We start from the raw sequence: 23,165 nt of genomic DNA, 5'->3' as shown, positions 1-23,165 counted from the left end.
CAATTACACTCAGACCTCTAATTGCTCTGCTCTAGGAGCAAAGTAAACAAGCAGGACATTACTCATGTGGGAAATCCGGATGACTCCTTTCTCCATTGCAGTTTCTAATCAAACTCTGATTAAGCTCCATGTACCTCCTAATGAGCTTCCCAAACCCCATCTGCCTAGTAGCCAGGCTTTAATCTCTTTGATGGAAAGTGAGGTGAATGATTATTAGTCACTGGGCCAATGCTTAGGGTGAAAACATTTGAAATAGGCATAGTCTAACTTAGTGGGTTTAGAGAAGGTGTGTGGTGGAGTTAATCACAAAACTCAGTAAATGTGCAGTAAACAGTCAGTGCATCAGCTGCGGAATGCTCTTTGAATGAGATTGTTATGTATGAGAAGGTTCATATCCTTAAAAGAAAAAGGGAGGGAAGAAAAATCTGGCTGCAAAATTCAGCTTTTTGGTGCAAAAAGCATGATTAACTTGGAAGAGGAGTTATGCAGGAACAGTGTCCATAATGAATGAGACCATCAATAATACAAGAGATTAATTTACTGCACCTCCAAGTGTGATAAGACTCCAGGGTCAGAAAATGGGCTTAATGAGCCTGAGCTATTTCCTGGGCATAATAAATTCAACTAGAAAGAAAGAAAGAAAGAAAGAAAGAAAGAAAGAAAGAAAGAAAGAAAGAAAGAAAGAAAGAAAGAAAGAGTTAGTTAGTTAGTTAGTTAGTTAGTTAGTTAGTTAGTTAGTTAGTTAGTTAGTTAGTTAGTTAGTTAGTCTTCTGTAAAACTGGGATGGCCAGATTGGTTATACTGCAGAACTATAAGATGTGGCAAACAGGATGCTGAATGTTTCAAGTGCTCTCCCCTCTACTTCATGCCCCTTCTTCAGCAGCTATCCCCATCTCTTGCCTTTAGTCTACAATGGCAGCCTCAATCCACACCAGCATCTCTCCTATTTGCACTGAGAGAAGCAGGGCACATTCCTATTGTAATTGAAGCAAAATGCAGGACAATGTAGCACTTTAAAGACTAACAAGATGGTTTATTAGATGATGAGCTTTCGTGGGCCAGACCCACTTCCTCAGATCAAATAGTGGAATTTGGTATATATGGTTGTGACTATTTTCTTCCACTATTTGATCTGAGGAAGTGGGTCTGGCCCACGAAAGCTCATCATCTAATAAACCATCTTGTTAGTCTTTAAAGTGCTACATTGTCCTGCATTTTGCTTCAGCTACCCCAGACTAACACGGCTACATTTCTATCACTATCCTATTGTAATGTGAGACTGACCATCTTGGAGGATTTAGAGCACACGGAACCAATGCTGCTTCTGGATTAAAACTGTGTGTTGTCTGCGTCACTCTTGTGTCAAACCTATATGTATTTGCTCCTGTACCTGATGATCCTAAAGGCATCTGCTCCTTTTAGGACTCAGTCTGTCAATCTGCACAACACTTTTGAACATTTACTCCAGCTAATGATGTCCTATTTTCTATGTAGCAAAGTGATTTGAAATATTGTACTTCTGATCTGGAGTTTGGCTGTTGACTCAAGACTTACTGAAACCTCCTGGCACAGGCAGACAATGAGTTCTCCTTGCCTTGTAACATTCCCATGAAGTTGTATTTTGCTAATTGGCCAGTGGGAGCCAGTCAGTCATGCACCAGCTGTTCCTGGGACAATTCCCAGATCTGACATTTAAACAGTTCCAGTCAGGAGAACATAGGCACTCGCTTATCGAGCTGAGTGACTCATTCATACTGAATAAATTATTCAGTGAATTTCACCTTCTTTTTCTTTTTTCACCACAGATTGCAATTTTCTTGAATATGTTCTTTACTCAGAATTATTCACCAAATACTGTCTGTGACTGATTCCTAGGTTATAGCACATTCAAGAGCAGTTATTTACAAGTATACTTACAAGCAAGTTTGTTTAAAACCGTATTAACTTATATGTTGGGGTTTGGTTTTTTTTGCAATAATTGTGAGCTCTAATCACCAGGCGAATTCTTAAAGATAAGATCACATAGTGTATGTGTATTAGCTTAATGCATTGAATGTCAGAATTGCATTTTATTATCAACCTATTAAATGAAGGTTTGAAGTTGATTTGAAATATATCAGGGAGAGAGAGAGAGAGAGAGCGAGAGAGAGCGATTCTTTGCCCATGAGAAAAACTCAGTATCCAATGGTAACACATCACAAAAAATAGCAGGTGAAAGTTCTGTGGCAAACATCAGGGAAGTTTGCTGTACTGGAAGCAAAGGAATTGTGCAGAAGAGAGAGAAATAGTTGAATCCATCCAGGCTTAATTGCTGAAACTTTGGTTTGTGTTTTTCAGGTTGCCAACATCAAAACTCCAAAGCAAGTAGACGAATTTATTGAAATCCAGAGCTCAACAGGAACATGGTACCAGCGCTGGTTGGTCAGATTCACAACCACATTCAGACAGGTATGGGGCATGAGGCACAATCAATCTCACAAGAGCTTTTGCCCATTAGGCTTCAAGGCTTCAGTGCCTTAGCTGTGCTGAGATTGATTCATAGTCACAACATCCCTTGGGTTCACTGTGTTGGATGAATGGGCCTGGGCTCTGGTAGCATTTTCTATATCTACCCCCACATCCTCACTTTACATCCTTAGCCCAAGCCACCAACCAGTTCCCGAACTGATTAGCCATATATGGCATATCAGTTAAGTTAAAGAAATCCTCAGGGTGAATCCGCAGCACACGTGTATTTGATTTCCCTTCCACTTCTGCTGCACAAACCTAACACACACACACACACACACACACACACACACACACACACACACACACACACACACACACACACACACTCTCTCTCTCTCTCTCTCTCTCTCTCTCTCTCTCTTTCTCTCTCTGAATTCTGTCTGGTTAATGTTGGTGCTTGCTAAAACTGAGTCTCCAGCAAGCACTTTGGCCACTTTGGCACTTTACACCCTCCTGTTATTCTGCCCATCACAACTGCCAAGAGAAGCTGTAGAGTTAACCTAGATTCTTAGGCTTCAGAAGCAGATGCTCCTGCCACTTGAAGTAAAGAGAAATCTCCTTTATCTGTTTAGCAGGCTAAGTTCTATAGGATACAGGTAAGCAGCTCCAGATCCGTTTAATGGAGAGCAGTGTTACACGTACCTGCTCATTACAGAAACGTTTATCCTGAAGGTTACTGGACCAAGCCTTCATGAACATTGTCCCTTCAGGTCCTCATACGTATCTCTGTAATCTATCCTTGTAAACCCAGTTTGGAACAAATTCTGGATCTGAACAGCCCATCTATCTTTTCCCACATGAGCCCTCTTCACTTTTATTATTAAATTCATGACCTGGTCTTAAATGAATGTTTCAAGGTCTCTGCTAGGATTTCTATGTGATTGATGCCCTTCCTGTGGATTTGTAGGTCTGGGACAACCTCTTGTATTGCTTGACAGCCCAGTACAGGATGAATACACTGATTCTGGCTCTGGTTTGGTTTGCAATGGCCTTTAGGTAAGTCACTTCTCTAACTTTCTCAAGAAACTGTAGCTGTCCGAGAGCTTAATTGTTGCAATCAATGTCCATCTACAGTGAAATGTGCTATCAGCCTTTGTGAGATTAACTGTGTTACAAAAACCAAATTTTGCCCACTTAAACCTATTTTAAAGAGACAGCACCCATGAAAATCTAGGCTGTGATCTGCTAAGCAGCTATGTTTTATTCAATAGTCTGACAGCCCATAACAGAGAGTTTAATATACCTTGAAAAAATCAGGCCTTAGGGAAGAAAGGTTGGTAACTTGGTATTGCATGGCTCAGTAGTCTTATATGGAGCCTTAAATTTCTAGGTCTCTTGTTTGAACCCTGTTTATATTAGTAGTGTTGAAAATAAACTGCTAACCAACTGGCTGTTTCTAGGTTGAATGCTCCTGTGAAGTGAATTTATAATTCTCTTTTAGGAAGAACTGGGAAATGTGTGTCTAACTTTTGCCTTCCACAAGGAGCTATGCTAATGCAACTTGATTGCACTTGTTCCTGAACACAAAAGAACCGTAGGCATGAAAAAATGAATTTGTTAACAACATTGGAACTCAATATATACAGAATATTTGCACTCTATTTACCCGTCTCTTGTTGGCACCAATGATGGCTTCTTTATTGGCAACATCAACTGATAATTCAAGGGCTGAAATTTCCCTAGAGATTGAACTACTTGCTCGTCACTTAGGGCACTTGGTTCCTCTAAAGCAGGTTTCACCATTGGCCATGATGACATTCCTGTGCTGTGGATAAATGGAAGACTCTGTTCTCTAGTCAATCTGATACTTTCCCCCAGCATTACATTTACCTGGAAGCATTGACTGAGAACCAAGAAATAGAGCTACTTCTAAGACAGATATTGTGCAGGTCCAGCCCAACACCAAAATATTTGTAAACTTTATCATAAACATGCCCCTTTCCTCTCTTTGTGGCAGTTACTATGGCCTTACTGTCTGGTTCCCTGACATGATCCGATATCTCCAGAATGAGGAATATGAAACCCGTGTCAAAATCTTCAATCGGGAACGTATAGAGCACTTCACCTTCAACTTCACACTGGAAAACCAGATCCATAGGAATGGAGAATATGTCAATGATAAGTAAGTGAATGCAACCTGTATTCTTTTATATCTGAGGCATGAGGGCATAGGGTCAATAAAACATGGCACATAACATTTTGGAGACTTGCCATGGGGCTGCAGCAAAAGTGCCAGCTTGTCGCGCTCTGGCCTCACTGCAGGCCGGATCCAAGTAAGCTGGGGGCTGGCTTTGGTCCATGGGCCATAGGTTCCCCAAGCCCGCTCTAGATCATTATGAGTCTGGGAATGTTGGTGCTCACCAGTTCATGTCTTTCTGAAGTCTTAGAATACAGCCAGTTTTTCAAATTAATTAGAGAGGCAAATGCTGCAATTGAATGCTGCAACTGAATGTGCAAACTGGGTAATTTCCTGGGTAAGTTGCCAAATAAGAATAATAGAATCATAGAATACTAGGACTGGAAGGGACCTCAAGAGGCCATCGAATCCAGTCCCCTGCCTTCATTGCAGGACCCAGTACTGTCTAGACCATCCCTGACAGAAATTTATCTAACCTACTCTTAAATATCTCCAGAGATGGAGATTCTACAACCTCCCTAGGCAATTTATTCCAGTGTTTAACCACGCTGACAGTTAGGAACTTTTTCCTAATGTCCAACCTAAACCTCCCTTGCTGCAATTTAAGCCCATTGCTTCTTGTTCTATCCTCAGAGGCAAGGAAGAACAATTTTTCTCCCTCCTCCTTATGACACCCCTTTAGAAACCTGAAAAATGCTATCATATCCCCTCTCAATCTTCTCTTTTCCAAATTAACAAGACCAATTCTTTCAGTCTTCCTTCATAGGTCATGTTTTCTAGACCTTTAATCATTCGTGTTGCTCTTCTCTGGACCCACTCCAATTTCTCCACATCTTTCTTGAAATGTGGTGCCCAGAACTGGACACAATACTCCAACTGAGGCCTAATCAGTGCAGAGTAGAGTGGAAGAATGACTTCTCGTGTCTTGCTCACAACACATCTGTTAATGTATCCTAGAATCATGTTTGCTTTTTTTTCAACAGCGTCACACTGTTGACTCATATCTAGCTTGTGGTCCACTATAACCTCTAGATTCCTTTTTGCCGTATTCCTTCCTAGATAGTCACTTCCCATTCTGTATGTGTGAAACTGCTTGTTCCTTCCTAAGTGGATCACTTTGCATTTGTCCTTATTAAACTTCATCCTGTTTACCTCAGACCATTTCTCCAATTTGTCCAGATCATTTTGAATTATGACCCTATCCTCTAAAGCCGTTGCAACCCCTCCCAGCTTGGTATCATCTGCAAACTAAATAAGCGTACTATCTATGCCAATATCTAAATCGTTGATGAAGATATTGAACAGAACCAGTCTCAAAACAGACCCCTGCAGAACCCCAGTTGTTATACCTTTCCAGCAGGATTGTGAACCATTAATAACTACTCTCTGAGAATGGTTATCCAGCCAGTAATGCACCCACCTAAGTTGTATTTGCCTAGTTTATTGATAAGAATATCCTGCGAGACCATATAAAATGCCTTATTAAAGTCTAGGTATACCACGTCTACCACTTCTCCCTTATCCACAAGACTTGTTATCCTATCAGAGAAAGCTATCAGATTGGTTTGACATTATTTGTTCTTTACAGTTCCATGCTGGCTGTTCCCTATTATCTTCCAAGTGTTTGTAGATGATTTCCTTAATTACTTGTTCCATTATCTTTCCTGACACAGAAGTTAAACTGACTGATCTGTAGTTTCCTGGGTTGTTCTTGTTTCCCTTTTTATAAATGGGCACTATATTTGCCCTTTTCCAGTCTTCTGGAATGTCTCCTGTCTTCCATGATTTTGCAAAGATGATAGCTAAAGGCTCAGATACCTCCTCTATCAGCTCCTTGAGTATTCTAGGATGCATTTCATCAGGCCCTGGTGACTTGCATGTTTACTGTTTGCATACACAGTTACCTGATTTAATCCTACAGTTACAATAATTGCATTCAGAAATTAGACATGAATTTGTATTCAAAACTACATATCTAACTTGTTTGAAATCTTGGTTGTTAGGTTGCCATTCCATAGCAGATCAGTCTAGCATTTAGTGGTACTGTGTAATCAGGGCTATTAGTATCACATGTGTTATATGATCCCTTTCCTGTCATGCTGGCAACTTCCTAGGAAATCTAATTGCTCCTGAGGCTGGGGTGGGTCTGAATGAAATTTTAGGGCCAGGTGGAAAGGAATTCTATTCCAATGGTTAACGTTTTATCCTCTAATTTGTGAGACCCAAGTTAAATTCCCTGGTCTGTCATAGACTTCCTGTGTAATCTTGGGTGAGTCACTCAGGGTGTGTCTAGACTACATGCCTCCGTCGACGGAGGCATGTAGATTAGCCAGATCGGCAGAGGGAAATGAAGCCGCGATTAAAATAATCACGGCTTCATTTAAATTTAAATGGCTGCCCCGCTCTGCCGATCAGCTGTTTGTCGGCAGATCGGGGCAGTCTGGACGCGATGCGCTGACAAAGAAGCCTTTCTTGATCGGCACAGGTATGCATTGTGAAACCAGGTTTACCTGTGCCGATCAAGAAAGGCTTCTTTGTCGGCGCGTCGCGTCCAGACTGCCCCGATCTGCCGACAAACAGCTGATCGGCAGAGCGGGGCAGCCATTTAAATTTAAATGAAGCCGCGATTATTTTAATCGCGGCTTCATTTCCCTCTGCCGATCTGGCTAATCTACATGCCTCCGTCGACGGAGGCATGTAGTTTAGACGTACCCTCAATCTCTCTGTGCCTCAGATCCCTATCAGTATAATGGAAGCCATAGTGCTACCCTATCGCTTAGGACAGTGGTTCTCAACTTGTTTCAGTCCACAGACCACCAGGCCAATCAAAATATTTTCGTGGACCACCGAAAAAGTCACTATGGACCATCAGTGGTCCATGGACCATCAGTGGTTCATGGACCATCAGTGGTCCATGGACCACCAGTTGAGAATCACAGTCTTAGGATGATGTGAAGATAAATCCATTAAAAGACTGTGAAGTGCCCTGGAGGGCCATAGAAGTCCCTCAGATAGATTAGTAATAGAAATGTAGCCGTGTTAGTCTAGTCTCGCTGAAACAAAAAACAGGACTATGTAGCACTTGAAAGACTAACAAGATGGTTTATTAGGTGATGAGCTTTTGTGGGCCAGACCCACTTCCTCAGATCAAATTGTGGAAGAAAATTGGCATGACCATATATACCAAAGGGATACAATCAAAAAAAGTGAACACACACACACACACACACACACACACACACACACACACACACACACACACACAAAGTGTGTTCACTTTTTCTGATTGTATCCCTTTGGTATATATGGTCATGCCAATTTTCTTCCACAATTTGATCTGAGGAAGTAAGTCTGGCCCACGAAAGCTCATCACCTAATAAACCATCTTGTTAGTCTTTCAAGTGCTACATAGTCCTGTCTCGGATAGATTGTGACAGATCTTACTGATGCAGCCTTTAACTGCCATGCGTATAGTATTTGCTCATGCGTATCAGCTGAGCCTGTAGTCTGATTTTATGGATATTCCTGGGAAGACATGGCCACAAAGGAAAAGGGATAAGGAAAAAATGAGTCCATGGTCTTCTCTCAATTTGCTAACATCAGGCAGGTAGCAACAAAGGAGTGCATAAGTATTTCTGGCCTGGCAACACACATGTGTGGGTTTGAAACTCATTTTCTATTAATCCTTATGCCAGTGACTGTGACATCTGTTTTCAGCATAGTTGAACATAGTCATTTGGAGGTTTGAGAATGGCAAACCCCAAGTTCCCGGTAAAGCCATGTGCAGCTAAATGCAAAATTAAAAGTAAATTATTAATGCAAAGGATATTTGAGGGAGCCATATTTTTGCATTGTTCACCCAGATGGGCATAACCCTCATTCTGTGGGAAACCCAGAGCTGGCACAAGCTATGGGCTGACCAGGCTACTGCCCGGGGCACCCCATTGTAGGGGGTGCCTCTCAGGGCTGCTGGACCGAGTGGGGGCGGTACCTTGGTGCCCCGGAGGTGGGGCTGCGCATGTGCCGGGCACTCAGGACCCAGAGGCACCACGTACCCAGGGGTGGGGCCGCGCATGATCCGCACTCCTGGGGGCAGTGCCATGCTCCCGGGGCCTGGGGAGCACGAATGGCTCGGGCCAGCCCTGGGGAAACCCCACATGCACACACAACTCTGGAGCATGAAGGGCAGCTTTCTACAGATCATGTATTCTTTCTGCTCTGCTGTCTTTCCACCCAACTCCATTTATCTGCATTTCCAGTCTTAAAGTGGATTTGAGGAATTCCTTTTCCAGAATTCTTCTCCTAATAGTCTGCCATGTCCTCATAATGGGACTTTCTTAATCTGGGACCAGTGCATTTCGAATCAGAGGAGGCCTCTCTTGGGCCTCTTTGGATCTAGATTTTTCTCTTTCCTTAAGACGTACTGACATCTAGTGGTCCTGGGCAAGAAAGAGTTGTTTTATTTTTTAATATACTTTCCACTCTCATTTTTGCAAAGCAAACACCTCTGTGCTCTCTTAAAGCCATTATTTACCATGGTGACCATTCTGTACCAGCACAGTCAATATGAGCTTTGCCATTGACTTCTGAGCTACCTCACAAACTTCTCCCACATCCACCCTTGCCAACTAAAACAAAATATATTGGCCAGATCCTTGTTGATGCTTTGAAGTCAATGTAGCTACGCTGATTTACACCAGTTGAGGACCAGACCCTGTATAACTGACAAGACATGTATTTGTCATTATGGTGATTAGTTTGTATGTGGTCTCTTACTTCTCTATCTTTGGTCTAGTTTTTCTTTTGGGTCTTTCTGGTTTGAAAGCCCTTTGGTGCAGGAACTGTGTCTTGCTCTGCATCTCTACAGCATGGAGAATGTATTGGTCACCACCACAAAATAAACAATAAAATGATGTGTGGGGTGTGTGTGTGTGATGTGAAAGGGCAGTGTGCTGCACCCATGTCTCGTCCATGAACACAGACTGCTCTGAGACCTTGCTTCTAAATGCTACTGTGTAGTTTATTTTCAGTGTTTTAATCCCTCCACCATCCATAGCCACACCTTTACATGCTGGATCTTAACTTTCTAACTCCTTCTCCAAGGGGTGAGGTGAGAGGGTGTCTGCTTAAAGGACTCCCTTTGTCAAGCTCTCCTAGCATACTAGTTGGTTGGTTGGTTGGTATCTCTCCTTTCACCTCCCCCTCCCCCATTCCCCGTTCCTTTTCTAGAGGAACCTAGTATGAACAGTGACCAGGGTGCTGGCTCACTTGCTAGCTCAGAGTGCCCCATCACAAGGACCCTGTCCACATGTCTAACTGGAAGTTCACCCCCTTGCCTTCTAGCTGTTACAACATAAATTACTCACATAGTTCCAAATAGATTTAGACTCTCTAAAATCTCAGCTCTACATATGCCCCCTGCAACACAGGTACCATCTTACAATCACTTTTTATTTTATGCCTAGCAGTTGAAAACTACCTGACATTCCCTATCACTATTGTCCATTGGCAAACATGATTTTAGGTTCCCTCCATCTGTTTCTAATGGAGGTTGACATCCGGGTGGCGTTTTATGGCTGCTCCTTTGTTTATATCCAGTCATCCTGGGTCAGATCACTACTGCAATGGGATCCCAACTTCTGGCTGAGTTACTGCAGTACTCAAATGGTGATTTAAAGACTTCAAGTTACAGAGAATCCACCATTTACACTGGCTTAAACTGGCAAGGTACCATGCCCCATATTGCAAAGGAGGGCGAAATCTTCCCTGCTCTGAGTCTCTGCCAGTCTGACCCAAGGAATAATTCCTTCCTGACCTCAGATATGACAATCAGTTAGACCTTGAGCATGTGGGTAAGAGCCAAAAGCTAGACATTTGGGAAAGAATTCTCTTTAATAATTCAGAAATCTCCCTATCCAGTGTCCCCCATCACTAGCTCTTAGAGATATTTGCTATTAGGAGTATTAGGGTGTGTCTAGACTACAGGGTTTTGTCGACAAAAGTGGACTTTTGTCGACAAAACTATACCTGCGTCCACACTACTGCTGAGTTCTGTCGACATAACGTCGACAGAACTCAGCAGTTTTGTCGACGCTGGTAAACCTCATTTTACGAGGCATAACGCCTTCTGTCGACAGAGTTTCTGTTGACAGAAGGTGTTATTGCATGTAAACTGTCCTTTGCGTCCACACTACCATGTCGACAAAGCAGCTTGCTTTGTCGACAGAACTCAATGTAGTCTAGACGCTCTTTGTCGACAGAAGTTTTGTCAACAGTATCTGTCGACAAAACTTCTGTCGACAGAAGCCTGTAGTCTAGACGTACCCTTAGATGGGTTACATGCCATTGTAGGCAGTCCCATCATCCATGCCCTCCATACATTTATCAAGCTCAGCCAATTAGGTATTTTGGTCCCATTGTTCCTCTAGGAAGGCTCCAGAACTCACTCCGCTGATGGAGGAATCAAGATAGTGATTGCTCTGCCCTGTTGGAATATATGACCAAACCCTGGGCAGACCCAAGGCTGTATGGTAGCACAAAGAATTCTTTAGCCTGTAATACAGGGGTGGGCAATAAGTGGCTCATGGGCCGGAGGCGGTTCTCCAGAGTTAGCCTGTGGAGGGCTACCAGATGCTTCATTCACCTACGCTTCTACAGTTACCATTTCTCGCCACTCCCATTGGATGGGAATGATGACCCATGACCAACAGGAGCTGCAAGCAACCATACCTGCAGATGAGCAGGTAAATAAAGTGTCCTGTAGCTCGCCAGGGGCTAACCCTGGTGAACCGTGTCCAACTGGCAGTCTGCTCATTGCCCACTCCTACTGTATGCAATACAACAGAGAGTCATTTGGATCTGTCCTTAGAAAGTAAATAGTCTACTAGACCCCAAATACCCCGGCCCACAGTCTTGTTTAATATCAGGGCACAGTCATTGTATCTGAACTCTCATTGCAAAATGATTATATTGGATATGGTTGGTGACTGAATGAGAGAGAGAGTGTATGTGTGTGTGTGCATATGCATGTGTGTGCTCACTAAGGGTGTGTCTAGACTACATCTTTCTATCGGCAGAGAGATGTAGGTTAGGCACATCAAAATTGCTAATGAAGCGGGGATTTAAATATCCCACGCTTCATTAGCATAAAAATGGCCACTGCTTTTTTTCGGCACGGAGCTTTGTCGGAGAAAAGGGGCAGTTTAGAGGGTGATCTTTCGAAAAATAAAGCCTTTTTAGAAAGATCCCTTATCCCTCATCAAATGAGGTTTACAGGATCTTTTGAAAAAGGCTTTATTTTTTGAAAGATCAGCCTTTAGACTGCCGCTTTTCTCTGATAAAGCTCCGTGCTGAAAAAAAGCAGTGGCCATTTTTATACTAAGGAAGCGCAGGATATTTAAATCCCCGCTTCATTAGCAATTTCGATGTGCCTAATCTACATCTCTCTGCCGATAGAGAGATGTAGTCCAGACACACACTAAATGTTCTTCCTCTTCCACACTCCCTGCATGTTGTTTTGTCTTCCCAGTGCTGCCTGGCATCTGTACAGACCATCGCTCTTCAGTGTTTGCGAAAGAAAACAAGCTTCATGTTCCCTCTGCTGTAACCTTGCACATTTCAGCCACAGTTACTGTGTTAGATATTCCTCAATAGCACGGGGGAGTTACTTCTGAACTCTTTTATCTCCCCATTGGGGAGCAGCCAGACACGGGATGGATTGCACCAGTGTCTTGGTGAAGGGAGTAGGAGCTTAATAGTGCAAAGGGCAGATGATTCAATAGAGGTGCTGAATGTCCTCAGTACCTCCTGACTTCAGCATCAAGGGCACTTGGCCCCTTGCAGGACTGAGCTGTGGGTAGGGATGTGCCCTAGACATACATCTCTTTGGGGTAAAAGGAGCCATCAGGCATGTTCTTAATGCTTAGCCCACTTGCTGGTTCTTTTTGATTGCAGTAACTCACTCTAAGAGTGCTCAGCCTGTGTTCTAGCACTGCCTGCATCACATCCTCGTATGACTTATGGCTCCATTTTCTCACCAGCTCGTGGCAGTGAGTTAAAATCCGACTGGAGGCCAGGCAGCTGCTTTATAGCTCCTTTAAAGATGGATTTTCAGCCAGCAAACTGCAGGGAGGGGGTCTTGAAAGGCCTTGAAGAGTCAATGCATTGCAGACTATTACTGAGCAAATGTAAATCAGCCTCACTTTTGTTGTAACCTCTAGACCTTCTTTATGGAACACAGGGCTTGATTAGTCTTCATGTAATTTTTGAACATTCATAATAGTTTGAGGCCTCTGTTGGGAAGCCTGTAGCATTAATTTATCAGAGTAAAACATCAAACTAGGCGCTGTTGCAAATGGTCAATTAAATTAAGTTGCTGGATTTTTGTTCAAAGCCTTTTATTTGGTGCCTGCCCTGCTCTCATTAACTTGGACAAGAATATTCTGACTTATATAGCTCTGTACATCTTCAGAATGCTCCCTGCCTATTCATGAATCAATTTTCACCATACTTCTGTGAGATACTGTGTGTAAGAATATCGTCACCTGTCTAAGAAGTGGGTAGCCCATGTTGGAGCCCTGCAGGCTGGCTTCAAATGGGAACAGAAATCTGTGATAAGCCTGGGCATGTTCTTAGTGTTGTTTTATTTACACTACACACAGTAGTCTTTGAACAGAGGAAGTCAACATGCAGGTGAATCCCTCTTTCAAAAATCTTAGCCCGGCACCAATGCCTCATTCCCAAGAAGCCTTTTTCTATCTGAAGAATTGACATTAGTTAGAAAAATTAAGAGAAGGAGAACACATGATTGCTGTTTGCAACAGCTTGCCTGGAAAGAAACTCCATCGCAGCACTGACAACAATGCTGCATTTCTTCAAAAAATGTAGAGCACTGACAGACTAAGGCAATGGTGGGCAATCTGCAGTGCCCATGGACCCCCCTGGTTGCTTCCCTCCCCCATGCACCTCGTATACTGGGGCACCAGAGCCCTGCATGTCCTATACCTCCTGCCTCCATACTGCACTTTTGGAGCAGCGGTGAAAAGCTTGATTCATGCTCCATCCCTGGTCCTTCCCCTCCTCCCCCCAGAGCTGGAATGGTCAGCTGTTTGTGTCATTCCATCTCTGGGAGGAGCAGATATGTGCAGGGATCTGGTGCTCCCAGTTCACAAGAGGCATATGGTGGGGGCAGACAGGGATGCCACAGGTGGAACCCCAGTTGGCTGCTACGGCCCATAGAGGTGAAGAAGGGCCACCTGTGTGACTCACCCACTATTTGTGGTTGCTCATCCCTGGGTTAAGGAAAAGAGCTGGGAAAACAATGTCTAACAGCGCCATCTGGTGCTTCCTTCCATAATATTGCAGAAATGGGGCATAGATGTTACCCAAAATCACATAGGCAGTGGCAGGGATGGGACTGGAAATTAGGTATTTGTGCCTCCAAGGCCTCATACGTAGCCCAATAGATCTGATGGCCTCTGATAAAGGATATTTTGATTTACCATTGGCAAGGAGATGGGAGGAAAATGGGGGCAAGAAGCTCATCCCAGGGACAGAGAGAGGGGTTTGCATTGCTGTTGACTGATGCCTTCTCTAGGCGAGGCCACAGCAGTATTGATAGGAGTGGTGTCCACTCTTTCTTGGTTAAAAGGGTGGATTGGTCTGATGTGAGGACTCTGCAAAGCGAAGTAGGTGCAGAGAATCCTAGATGACCGATGTCTACCACCAGAAAAACCCTCTTTCTTGCAGTCACACAATACCTGTCCTTAGGAACCACCACTGTCCCTTTGTGTGACCATATCATTTGTACGTTCAGAGGTTATTGGAATGGTCATTGTGTGCTTTGTGCTTACTCACTTCTGCTTGGGGTGGGGATTCTTTTGCTGCCTTTCAGGTTTGAGAAGATGAAATTCAAATATGTGACCTTTGAGGACATGCTGTTTGAGGAGTGCTATTTTGAAGACGTGACATCCAGTGAGACCTTCTTCAAAAACTGCACCATTATCTCTTCTGTCTTCTATAACACTGGTAAGGGGATTCCTGACTTGGTCAGGTCTGATTTGTAAAGAGCAGTTTGTAGTGATGCTATAGAAGCAGGTATGTGGGGCTGTTAGTGATCAGGTACTAAGAAAGGGATCAATTCTGGTGTTAAATGTGACTATGGTGAACTTCTGTAGAGGAGGGCTACATACTGTATTTGCTTTAAAATTTAAGGTGAACTAGGATGTTCCCATCTTTCAAGATCTGAGTTTACTATTCCAGGCATATATATGGCTCAGTTGCAAAAATTGCACTGCGATCAGAATTTTGCCCAAGGTTAAAACAGCTCCCATTTGCAGTGCTAGTTCCATCTCAGTGTTGGCTTCAGGTAGCGCTCACTGAGGGACTTAGAGCCGATCAGACAGCTGCATTCCTTCTTTCTTAATTGCGCTGGTTATGGTGTCATTGACCATTGCAGGAGAAACCCAGAAAAAATGAATTCAGACCATGGCAAGTTAAAGTAACAGAGGAACTGGATTTTAAACAGTTTTGGGTTAGTCATTTTTTTCAATCCCTATCCAGCTTCTGATTTGGGATCTCACACAGCTGAGCTAATTTAATTATCTCAATTCATTTAAAAAGAACTTTTCACTTTCCCTTTAACCGAAAATAAGTCACTGGACGATGAAAATCACAGCCTATGGCACCAGCACATGGGCTATTGCTCATTATTGGTTGGAATGCTAAGCAGCTAGTGCTAAAGTATGACTGCTCCAGCATGGGTGCATTAAAAGGATGCTCCTCTTCCCTGTAGTGTGAAAGGTAGGCATCATTCTGGAGCCAGCATTCCCCAGGCACTGGAGGGTAGGTAAATGATAGATCCGCTGCCAGCACCGAAGAAACTAGAGGAGGCTTTATGAGGCAATATAGGTGTATATGCATGCTCTTGTTCCTTACATATCAGCTAATGCAAGGAGATGCACAGGTTTATCCCTGTTCTACAGGTGTCACATACAGTGCCCTTTGGCAGAGTATGTCTGCTTCTGGCTACTCAGGCATGAGGCCTCCAGCTAGTGCCACTTAGGCAGGTTGCACCTTTCCACTCCAGTGAGCCTTAACCTGAACTAAGCCCCGAGAATGTCTCCTTCTTCCCAGCTGCAGTGGCTGCTCCCCTGAGAGTCCAATCTTTGCCTTTTGCCTTCCCAGACCTTTATGAACACAAATTCATCGAGTGCAGGGTTATAAACACCACCTTCCTGGTCCAGAAGGAGGGATGTCACCTGGATTTTGAGCAGGAAAACGACTTTCTGATTTATCTCGTCAGTTTCCTGGGTAGTTTGTCTGTGTTGCCTGGCAACATCATCTCAGCACTGCTCATGGACAAAATAGGAAGAATAAAGATGATTGGTGAGTGAGGATGATGGGCAGGTGACATGTTAATGCTGGGAGCATGGTGACCCCGGGCATAATGAAAGGATATTGTGAATACAAAGGTATCTCTGTTTCTATGCACATGAATGAAAAATGGTCAGGCTGAGAGGGTGATGTGTTATTCCAATGCCAAATAAAGCAAAGAAGTTAATGGTTCAATGGGTAGGGCACTAGATGAAGACTCAGGCCACCTGGGTCCAATTTCATAGATTCCTAAATTCTACGGCCAGACGGGACTATTGTGTTCATCTAGTCAGACCTCCTGTGCAAAACTGACCATAGAAATATATGCCTCAGCAACTGACCCACTGTAATAGCTTGCACCAGTGTATCTCTGCTCCCCCTTTTTACATATTTTTTTTTGTAGACTGTCAGCTTTTCATGGCAAGGGTTGTCTCTCATTATGGATGTTTCCAGTGCCTAGTGCAATGGGGCCCTGGTCTTAGTTGGGACCACTAGGAACAGTTGTGTTGATAATGATAATGATGACGGGGATGATGCTGACGACTGTATTATCCTTTGCAATAGAGGAGAGACACCTCTAATTTGTCATTCATAGAAAAAGAGATTCATTACTGTGGCTGTTGGACACAGGGAGGACCCTATAATTCTCTCTCAGGTGCCCAAACTGAGTAAACTCAGGCTAGGTCTACACTATAGGGGTTTTTTTGGAATAAGCTACTTCGGAATAAGATCCTCCGGAAAAGGGCGCTTTTTCCGGAGGATCGGGGCCAGTGTAGACGCTCTTTTCCGGCTTTTCTAAAAGCCGGAAAAAAGCGGCGGACATTTTTATTTAAATGCCGCGGGGGATATTTAGATCCCCCGCGCATTTCCCTATTGCGATTTCAAAAATTACCATGCCCCTTCCGGAAAAGGGGCCAATATAGACGTCGCCATTGCGCTTTGCAATTTGCTTAGCTTTTTCCGATCGCTTTTCTGGAAGAGGCTTTTCCGCTATTTGGCCCAGTCTAGATGGGGCTAAATGATGGAAAAGCCTCTTCTTTCTGCAAAGGATAGAACAGGGCTCATAGAACAGGGCTCCCTGAAAGAGCGCATTTGCTCTTCTGCTTTTTTTTGTGGAAGAGCAAATGCGTTCCTTGGACACGGCGGTGTTTTTCCAGGATACCGGAAAACCCCTGCAGTGTAGACGTACCCTCAGACTGTGCTAAGTCCTGCCCTAGATCAAGCATCCAGGGGCTGGATTACTGATTATGCAATATGCTGATAAAGGCGTCACCTTGTGGTACTGAATCCTCATTTTATGCGACCTTGACACATACACTGGGATTTTCTGATGTTGTTTCATAAAGTGGCCAGGCAATGTCATCTAGTCCTAATATAGTTTCACTCCAAGGTAGGATGGTTTTACCATCAGAGTAAGCTGCATCAACCTTCAAGTGAATTCAGAGCTCTTGGAATGGACATTGGTTACATGCAACCAAGCTAAAAGTGTCCTATGAAAAAATTAGGATAGTTGGCAAATATTAGAGCTAAATAAAAATCAGAATTTCCATTCTGCGGAAAATCCTTATAGTTCAACCAAATTGGGACATAAGGTTGAACTATTGGAACTTTTCCAAAACTGAAAAATGTTCATTTTGAATTTTTTTTAAATCAAAATAAAACATGTTAATATTCTCAAACTGAAATAATTCATGTTGGTTTGCTGAACTGATCCAGAATGGTTTATTTCCAATCAGTTCAACATGAAACTGCATTTCTTTGTAGTGGAACATTGCCTCCTTGGACAGGGGGGCATTAGTTCAGATGGAATATCTCTCATGATATACCCCAAGTTACACAACTCTCATGATGCACCATGTCGCTTAGAGGAATTACTGTGTTGCATCTTGGGAAATGTAGTCTGGTTGGCTCAGTCCATAGGAAAGGGAATACAAACGATGATTCCTGTGAGGCAATGGGCCACAATCAAGAAATTTATTTTATGTTGAACTGACCTAAAATGAAACATTTAGCATCAGATCAACTATCCCAAATATGTTGATCCATTCAAACTGACCCAAAGGAAAATATTTGTTTTTGTTTTCCTGACAGGAAATAGAAACATTGATTTTGTGGAAATTGCATTTTCCATTGGAAAATCATCCTAAGGGGAAATTCTCAAGGGGAAGTGAGCCTGAATTGAGGGTAATGAAGCATGAATGTTCTCACGTTGTCCCTTGGGCTTGTGCATAAAATTAAAGCCCTTGTGTAACTGTGCCATTCTACCTAATAACATCTTTATAATTAAGGGAGACCCAGAGTGCTTTAGACAACTGACTGAATATTGTGAGCTTAGAGATGAGCCAGGTGATTTGAATGCAATAGAAACTGTCCTAATTTCTCACCCAAAACTCAAACCACTTTTCAGCTTTAGCAGCCTTCACATAACTCTTCCCATCTATCGATGTTCATATTTACTTGCCTCTGCTCTTCCACGGTCCAGCTAGAACTTTGCCATACCACACAAGAGAACCCACGTGTGATCTCTGCAGCGTGAGACTATTGGTCACACCAGAAGATTTCCAGTTGGTTTCCTGGCCCCAAAAAGCAACAGATAGCATCATTTGGCTGATGAGCTGAATATTGTGAAGATGGCTTGTCTCTAGGGGAAAAAAATCTATCATCTGAAGACTCTTGTTCTTGAGAACAACGAGAAGTCCTGTGGCACCTTATAGACTAACAGATATATTGGAACATAAGCTTTCATGGGCAAAGACCCACTTAGTCAAATGCTCCAATATATCTGTTAGTCTATAAGGTGCCACAGGACTTCTCGTTGTTCTTGCAGATTCAGACTAACACGACTACCCCTCTGATACTTGTCACCATGCAAGTTCCTGTTCGTGGTGGATTTGGTTGCCCAGAGAATGATGCTTTTCTCCTTCCTTCCCTGGCAGGTGGCTCCATGCTGATTTCTGCAGTTTGCTGCTTCTTTCTGTTCTTTGGCGATAGCGAGTCTGCCATGATTGGCTTGCAGTGTCTGTTTTGCGGGGCCAGCATTGCTGCCTGGAATGCCCTGGATGTGATCACTGTGGAGCTCTATCCCACCAGTAAAAGGTAACGATGCTCAAAATATTTCTTCTCTTTGATTCTCTGAGTTCAGGCACTGCCTCTCTCACATCCAAGGAACAAATTATTGAGTTAAAATAGTATGTGGATGGATTTCCAATTAAAAAATAATAATCTCAGGGATCCGATGACTCCTGTGGCTACAATTCATCAGCACAGGTATTAAGAAGTAGTATTGGGTAAATAACTGATTTTTGGTGGCAGTTAAGAAAGAAAGAAAGAAAGAAAGAAAGAAAGAAAGAAAGAAAGAAAGAAAGAAAGAAAGAAAGAAAGAAAGAAAGAAAGAAAGAAAGAAAGAAAGAAAGAAAGAAAGAAAGAAAGAAAGAACCCCAAACAATTTGAGTCTAAATTAATCTAAATATTTTCAGAACTGTCAGTGAATCAAAGAAAACCCATTTGGGGTCTGTTCCAGGGGTGAGGGGGAAAGGTGCATTTGAAAGTGGGCCTCCTATATCTCTAGTGAGTTCCCTACCCACTGGATTAAAGGTGATTTTAACATGCAGAGCAGGGGGTAGAAGTACCAAGACCACCTTCTCTTCCTTTGGCTGTTTTATGAATGGTCAAAACTATCTGTGTCAAATTCACCAATATTTTCCAGTTGACCCAAACTGCATTTTTCATCGAATTAATGGTTTTCTGAACAACTTTGCCCAGCCATATCAAGGTTTCAGGAGTGAGCTTTTGAGAGACAAACCTGTCTACATCAAAATAGTTATGCCTCTCCTGCCCTTCATATTGATGACAGCTGTGAGGGAAGTACTGGGATTGTACTGCTCAGCTGCTGGGTGAATCAGGGTGCGTGGGAACTCTCTGTGTGACTCTCCACTGGCCACTCACTCTAACCAGTGCTTGGAGTGGCTTTGACAAGCTCTAGAGCAAGCCAGGTTCATAGCTTTATAGCCACAAGAAAACATTGATCCATGATGTGAACTCAGTGCTTAATTGGTACTGAAAATGGTGCCAGGGCTCAAGCAATTAGGTGCTTGGTCTCAAGCAACTTTTTTGCTTTCATAAATGATGCAGCAAGCTCAGAGGTGCTGGAGCTATGAACTGCCAAGCCCAGAGGCGGTGGGGCTATACAGTGCCAAGCCCAGAGCTTCCAGGGCTAGAATTTCCAAGCTTATTGGTGCCAGGGCTATGAACTGCCAAGTCCAGAGCTTCCAGGACTATGAACTGCCAAGCCCAGAGGTACGGTGGCTCAGCCAGGGCACAAATTAAGCACTGTGTGAACTCCAAAAGGTGGTGGTATGGAAATAATTAAAGGCTTATAAATACACTCTGCCTTCTCCCCCACAAAAAACTCAGTGGCATTCATTCAATCTAGCTCCAGTTATTCGCTAGAAGCATAGATGCTCCATATCAGATCAGACTGCTGGTCTACTCAACCTGCTGTCCTGATGCCAACAGTGGCCAGTATGTGATTTTTCAAAGGAAGTCAGACCAGCCACGACATGCACCTGAACAAAGGTTCAAGCCTGCACTTGCGGGGATGGGGATATTTTTGTTGACCCCAGCAGGTGAACGGCATGTGCTCTGAAGCATGAGGTTTCATTTAATGTCCATAGCTCAAATCAGGCTTCATTAAAAGCATAGACATGACCACACTGGATGCCTGCAGTACCCACTGGGTCCTCTTCTACCTAGAATAGGAGCGAATAGATATTGGAGAAGTCATGCAATGACTCAACCCTCCTTGAATGACGGTGAAACCATCCAAATAACCCACAGCCCTGTCTGACCCCTAACCATCACTTTCTGCTCTTCCTCTCCTGCAGATCCACAGCCTTTGGTATCCTCAATGGTCTCTGCAAATTTGGTGCCATCCTGGGGAACTCTATCTTTGCCTCCTTTGTTGGGATAACCAAAGTGGTTCCCATCCTTCTGGCCTCCTCTGCACTGGTTGCAGGAGGCCTGTTAGCTCTGAGGCTACCAGAAACTCGAGAACAGGTCCTGATGTGAACAACCAGGCAGCGGGGAAATAAAGAAGAGCTACAAAAAAGAGCCATGGCTAGAAAAATCAAAATGTCCACTTATATTTTGCTGCTGATACCTCAGATATGGGGAGGGGGAAAGAAGCAACCCCTAATTTAAGATCACTTCCCATCCATGTTTGGCTCTTTGCAACCAGGGTATGTGCATCCAGCAGAACTTGGCTCATACAACCCACACTGGGGAGGGAATGAGGATCTGTCCTTCCCATGTATGCATGAGCACAACGGTCACAAAATGTGCGTGTGCAGGAATCAAGGGGGAAGAACAGATTCAAACCTCTATATCCCCTGGAGGAGTTGCAAGAAAGCACCTGCATTTCCATGCTGGTGCAGGCAATTAACACAAGCTGTCCTTGCTTGCAAAAGAACTGGAAGATAGTTAACAAACCAGCTTTGCTGAGGTTAGTTTTTCCTTTGGAGTCAAGATTTCCAAAAGTAACTAGTGATATGGAGTATCTTGATTTTTAGGGGCCCTATCTGAGACACTTTCAAAGGGGCCTGATTTTCATAGAAGTGTGCGGTGCTTTCTGAAAATCAGGTCCCTTGTATTATCTCTAAAGGGCACCCAGAATCACAAGTCACGTTTTGATCTGGGATTTTTTAAAATAAAAAATATAACCTATTTTAATCAATTTTTAAATCTTTATGTTGTTCTAATCAGGAGGAAACTAAAACAAAAACTATAACCCAGTCCCACTAATCTGAGAAACTGAGAGCAATCCCTAGGAAGAGACATGTAATTCTTGTCCAGCCAACAGTTCTTTAAATGGTGTTGATTTTAGGATATTTCTATAAAAGGATTTTTTTTTTCTGCCTAGTTCTGTTTAAGAGAAATTGGCATGATGTTGGGGATTCTGCAAACCAAATGTGTATATATTATGCAGTGTAAATAGGGGACAATTTTTGTTCAAAATTTAGAGTATGGTAACTGTTAGCATTTACCAGCATTTTAGCCATATTAGTTAAGAAAAATATGTGAGTTTCCTATAGAATTGGGTCTTATTGGAGCACTGTAAGCACAATTATTTCTATCCTTTTAACCTGTTATTTAGAGAATGCACTTAGCAAACTTTCATTGTTGGTACATTTAATTGTCTGTTAAGTGGGGTAATTAAGTTTTATATACTGTAAAGAGCATTCTTGGAATTCCTATACTCCTCATGATATGACTTTGCCACACAACTTAACACAAAGTGATACAGTAGAACCCCAGAGTTACAAACTGACTGGTTATGATACGTGTAATTTGGAATCAGAAATACGCAATCAGTCAGCACAGACCAAAAAAGCAACCACTGTACAGCACAATACTATTAAACATAAATTACTAAAAATTAAAGGAAAAGTTAAAAAAAAGACAAGGTAAGAAAACTGATTCTTTGCATGTTACATTGAAATTAAGATGGTTCAAAAAAGCATTTTGGTTCTGCATAGTAACGTTTCAACACTGTATTAAGTCACTGTTCAGTTGCAAATGTTTGACGGTACAACACTAATGTTTTGTTTAAAGTTACGAACATTTCAGAGTTATGAACAACTTCTATTCACAAGCTGTTTGTAAATCCGAGGCTATTCTGTACACGTTCAGTCGCAATTTCAGAGATATATTTTTGGAAGCAAAAATGAAAGGCAAGAAAAAAAAGTAAGCCTCCACAGCTCATGACAAATAGATAATGCTAATCAGATTATTAGCAGGCACAGAGGCTGGCTGGCATCTAATGGGAACCAATGACTCATGCAGGAAATGTGTGTTGCTAAGACATTTTGTGACATGAAAAGGTGTTTGGTATTTTTGCCACTGTCAGGTTTGATGGAGAAGTGGCACAGTGCAAATGTAAATCAAGGTTTCCATTTGGGCTGTTAAAAATCACTGGTTCACATTTGAATCCAAGCTGAAATTTGTCAAAATCCACAAGGATTTCCCCTTTACACAACAGGCGGCAGTGAACTGATGGTTCATATAATGGTACAGTTGCCAGCAAAAATGCATCTTACGGAATAATGCATTCTACTATATAGAAACTACTAGAGATGTTCACTTATTT

General features: G+C 42.9%; 1 protein-coding gene across 2 annotated transcripts in view; it reads left to right on the top strand.

The window, feature by feature from the left end:
• Positions 1 to 21,281, top strand: part of SV2B (synaptic vesicle glycoprotein 2B) — a 135,148-nt gene extending 113,867 nt beyond the window's left edge. For both annotated transcript variants that reach the window (XM_006110835.4, XM_006110836.4), the window contains exons 7-13: positions 2,338 to 2,448; positions 3,419 to 3,507; positions 4,469 to 4,633; positions 14,541 to 14,674; positions 15,833 to 16,033; positions 18,958 to 19,117; positions 20,905 to 21,281. In XM_006110835.4, the coding sequence (XP_006110897.2) occupies positions 2,338 to 2,448; positions 3,419 to 3,507; positions 4,469 to 4,633; positions 14,541 to 14,674; positions 15,833 to 16,033; positions 18,958 to 19,117; positions 20,905 to 21,088 (1,044 nt within the window). In that variant the 3' untranslated portion in view covers positions 21,089 to 21,281. The remainder of the gene's footprint in view (positions 1 to 2,337; positions 2,449 to 3,418; positions 3,508 to 4,468; positions 4,634 to 14,540; positions 14,675 to 15,832; positions 16,034 to 18,957; positions 19,118 to 20,904) is intronic.
• The last annotated feature ends 1,884 nt before the right edge of the window (positions 21,282 to 23,165 follow it).

This window comes from Pelodiscus sinensis, chromosome 14 (genome assembly GCF_049634645.1).
Source record: "Pelodiscus sinensis isolate JC-2024 chromosome 14, ASM4963464v1, whole genome shotgun sequence".
Lineage (NCBI taxonomy): Eukaryota > Metazoa > Chordata > Testudines > Trionychidae > Pelodiscus > Pelodiscus sinensis.
This window is presented reverse-complemented; position numbering and strand designations above follow the sequence as displayed.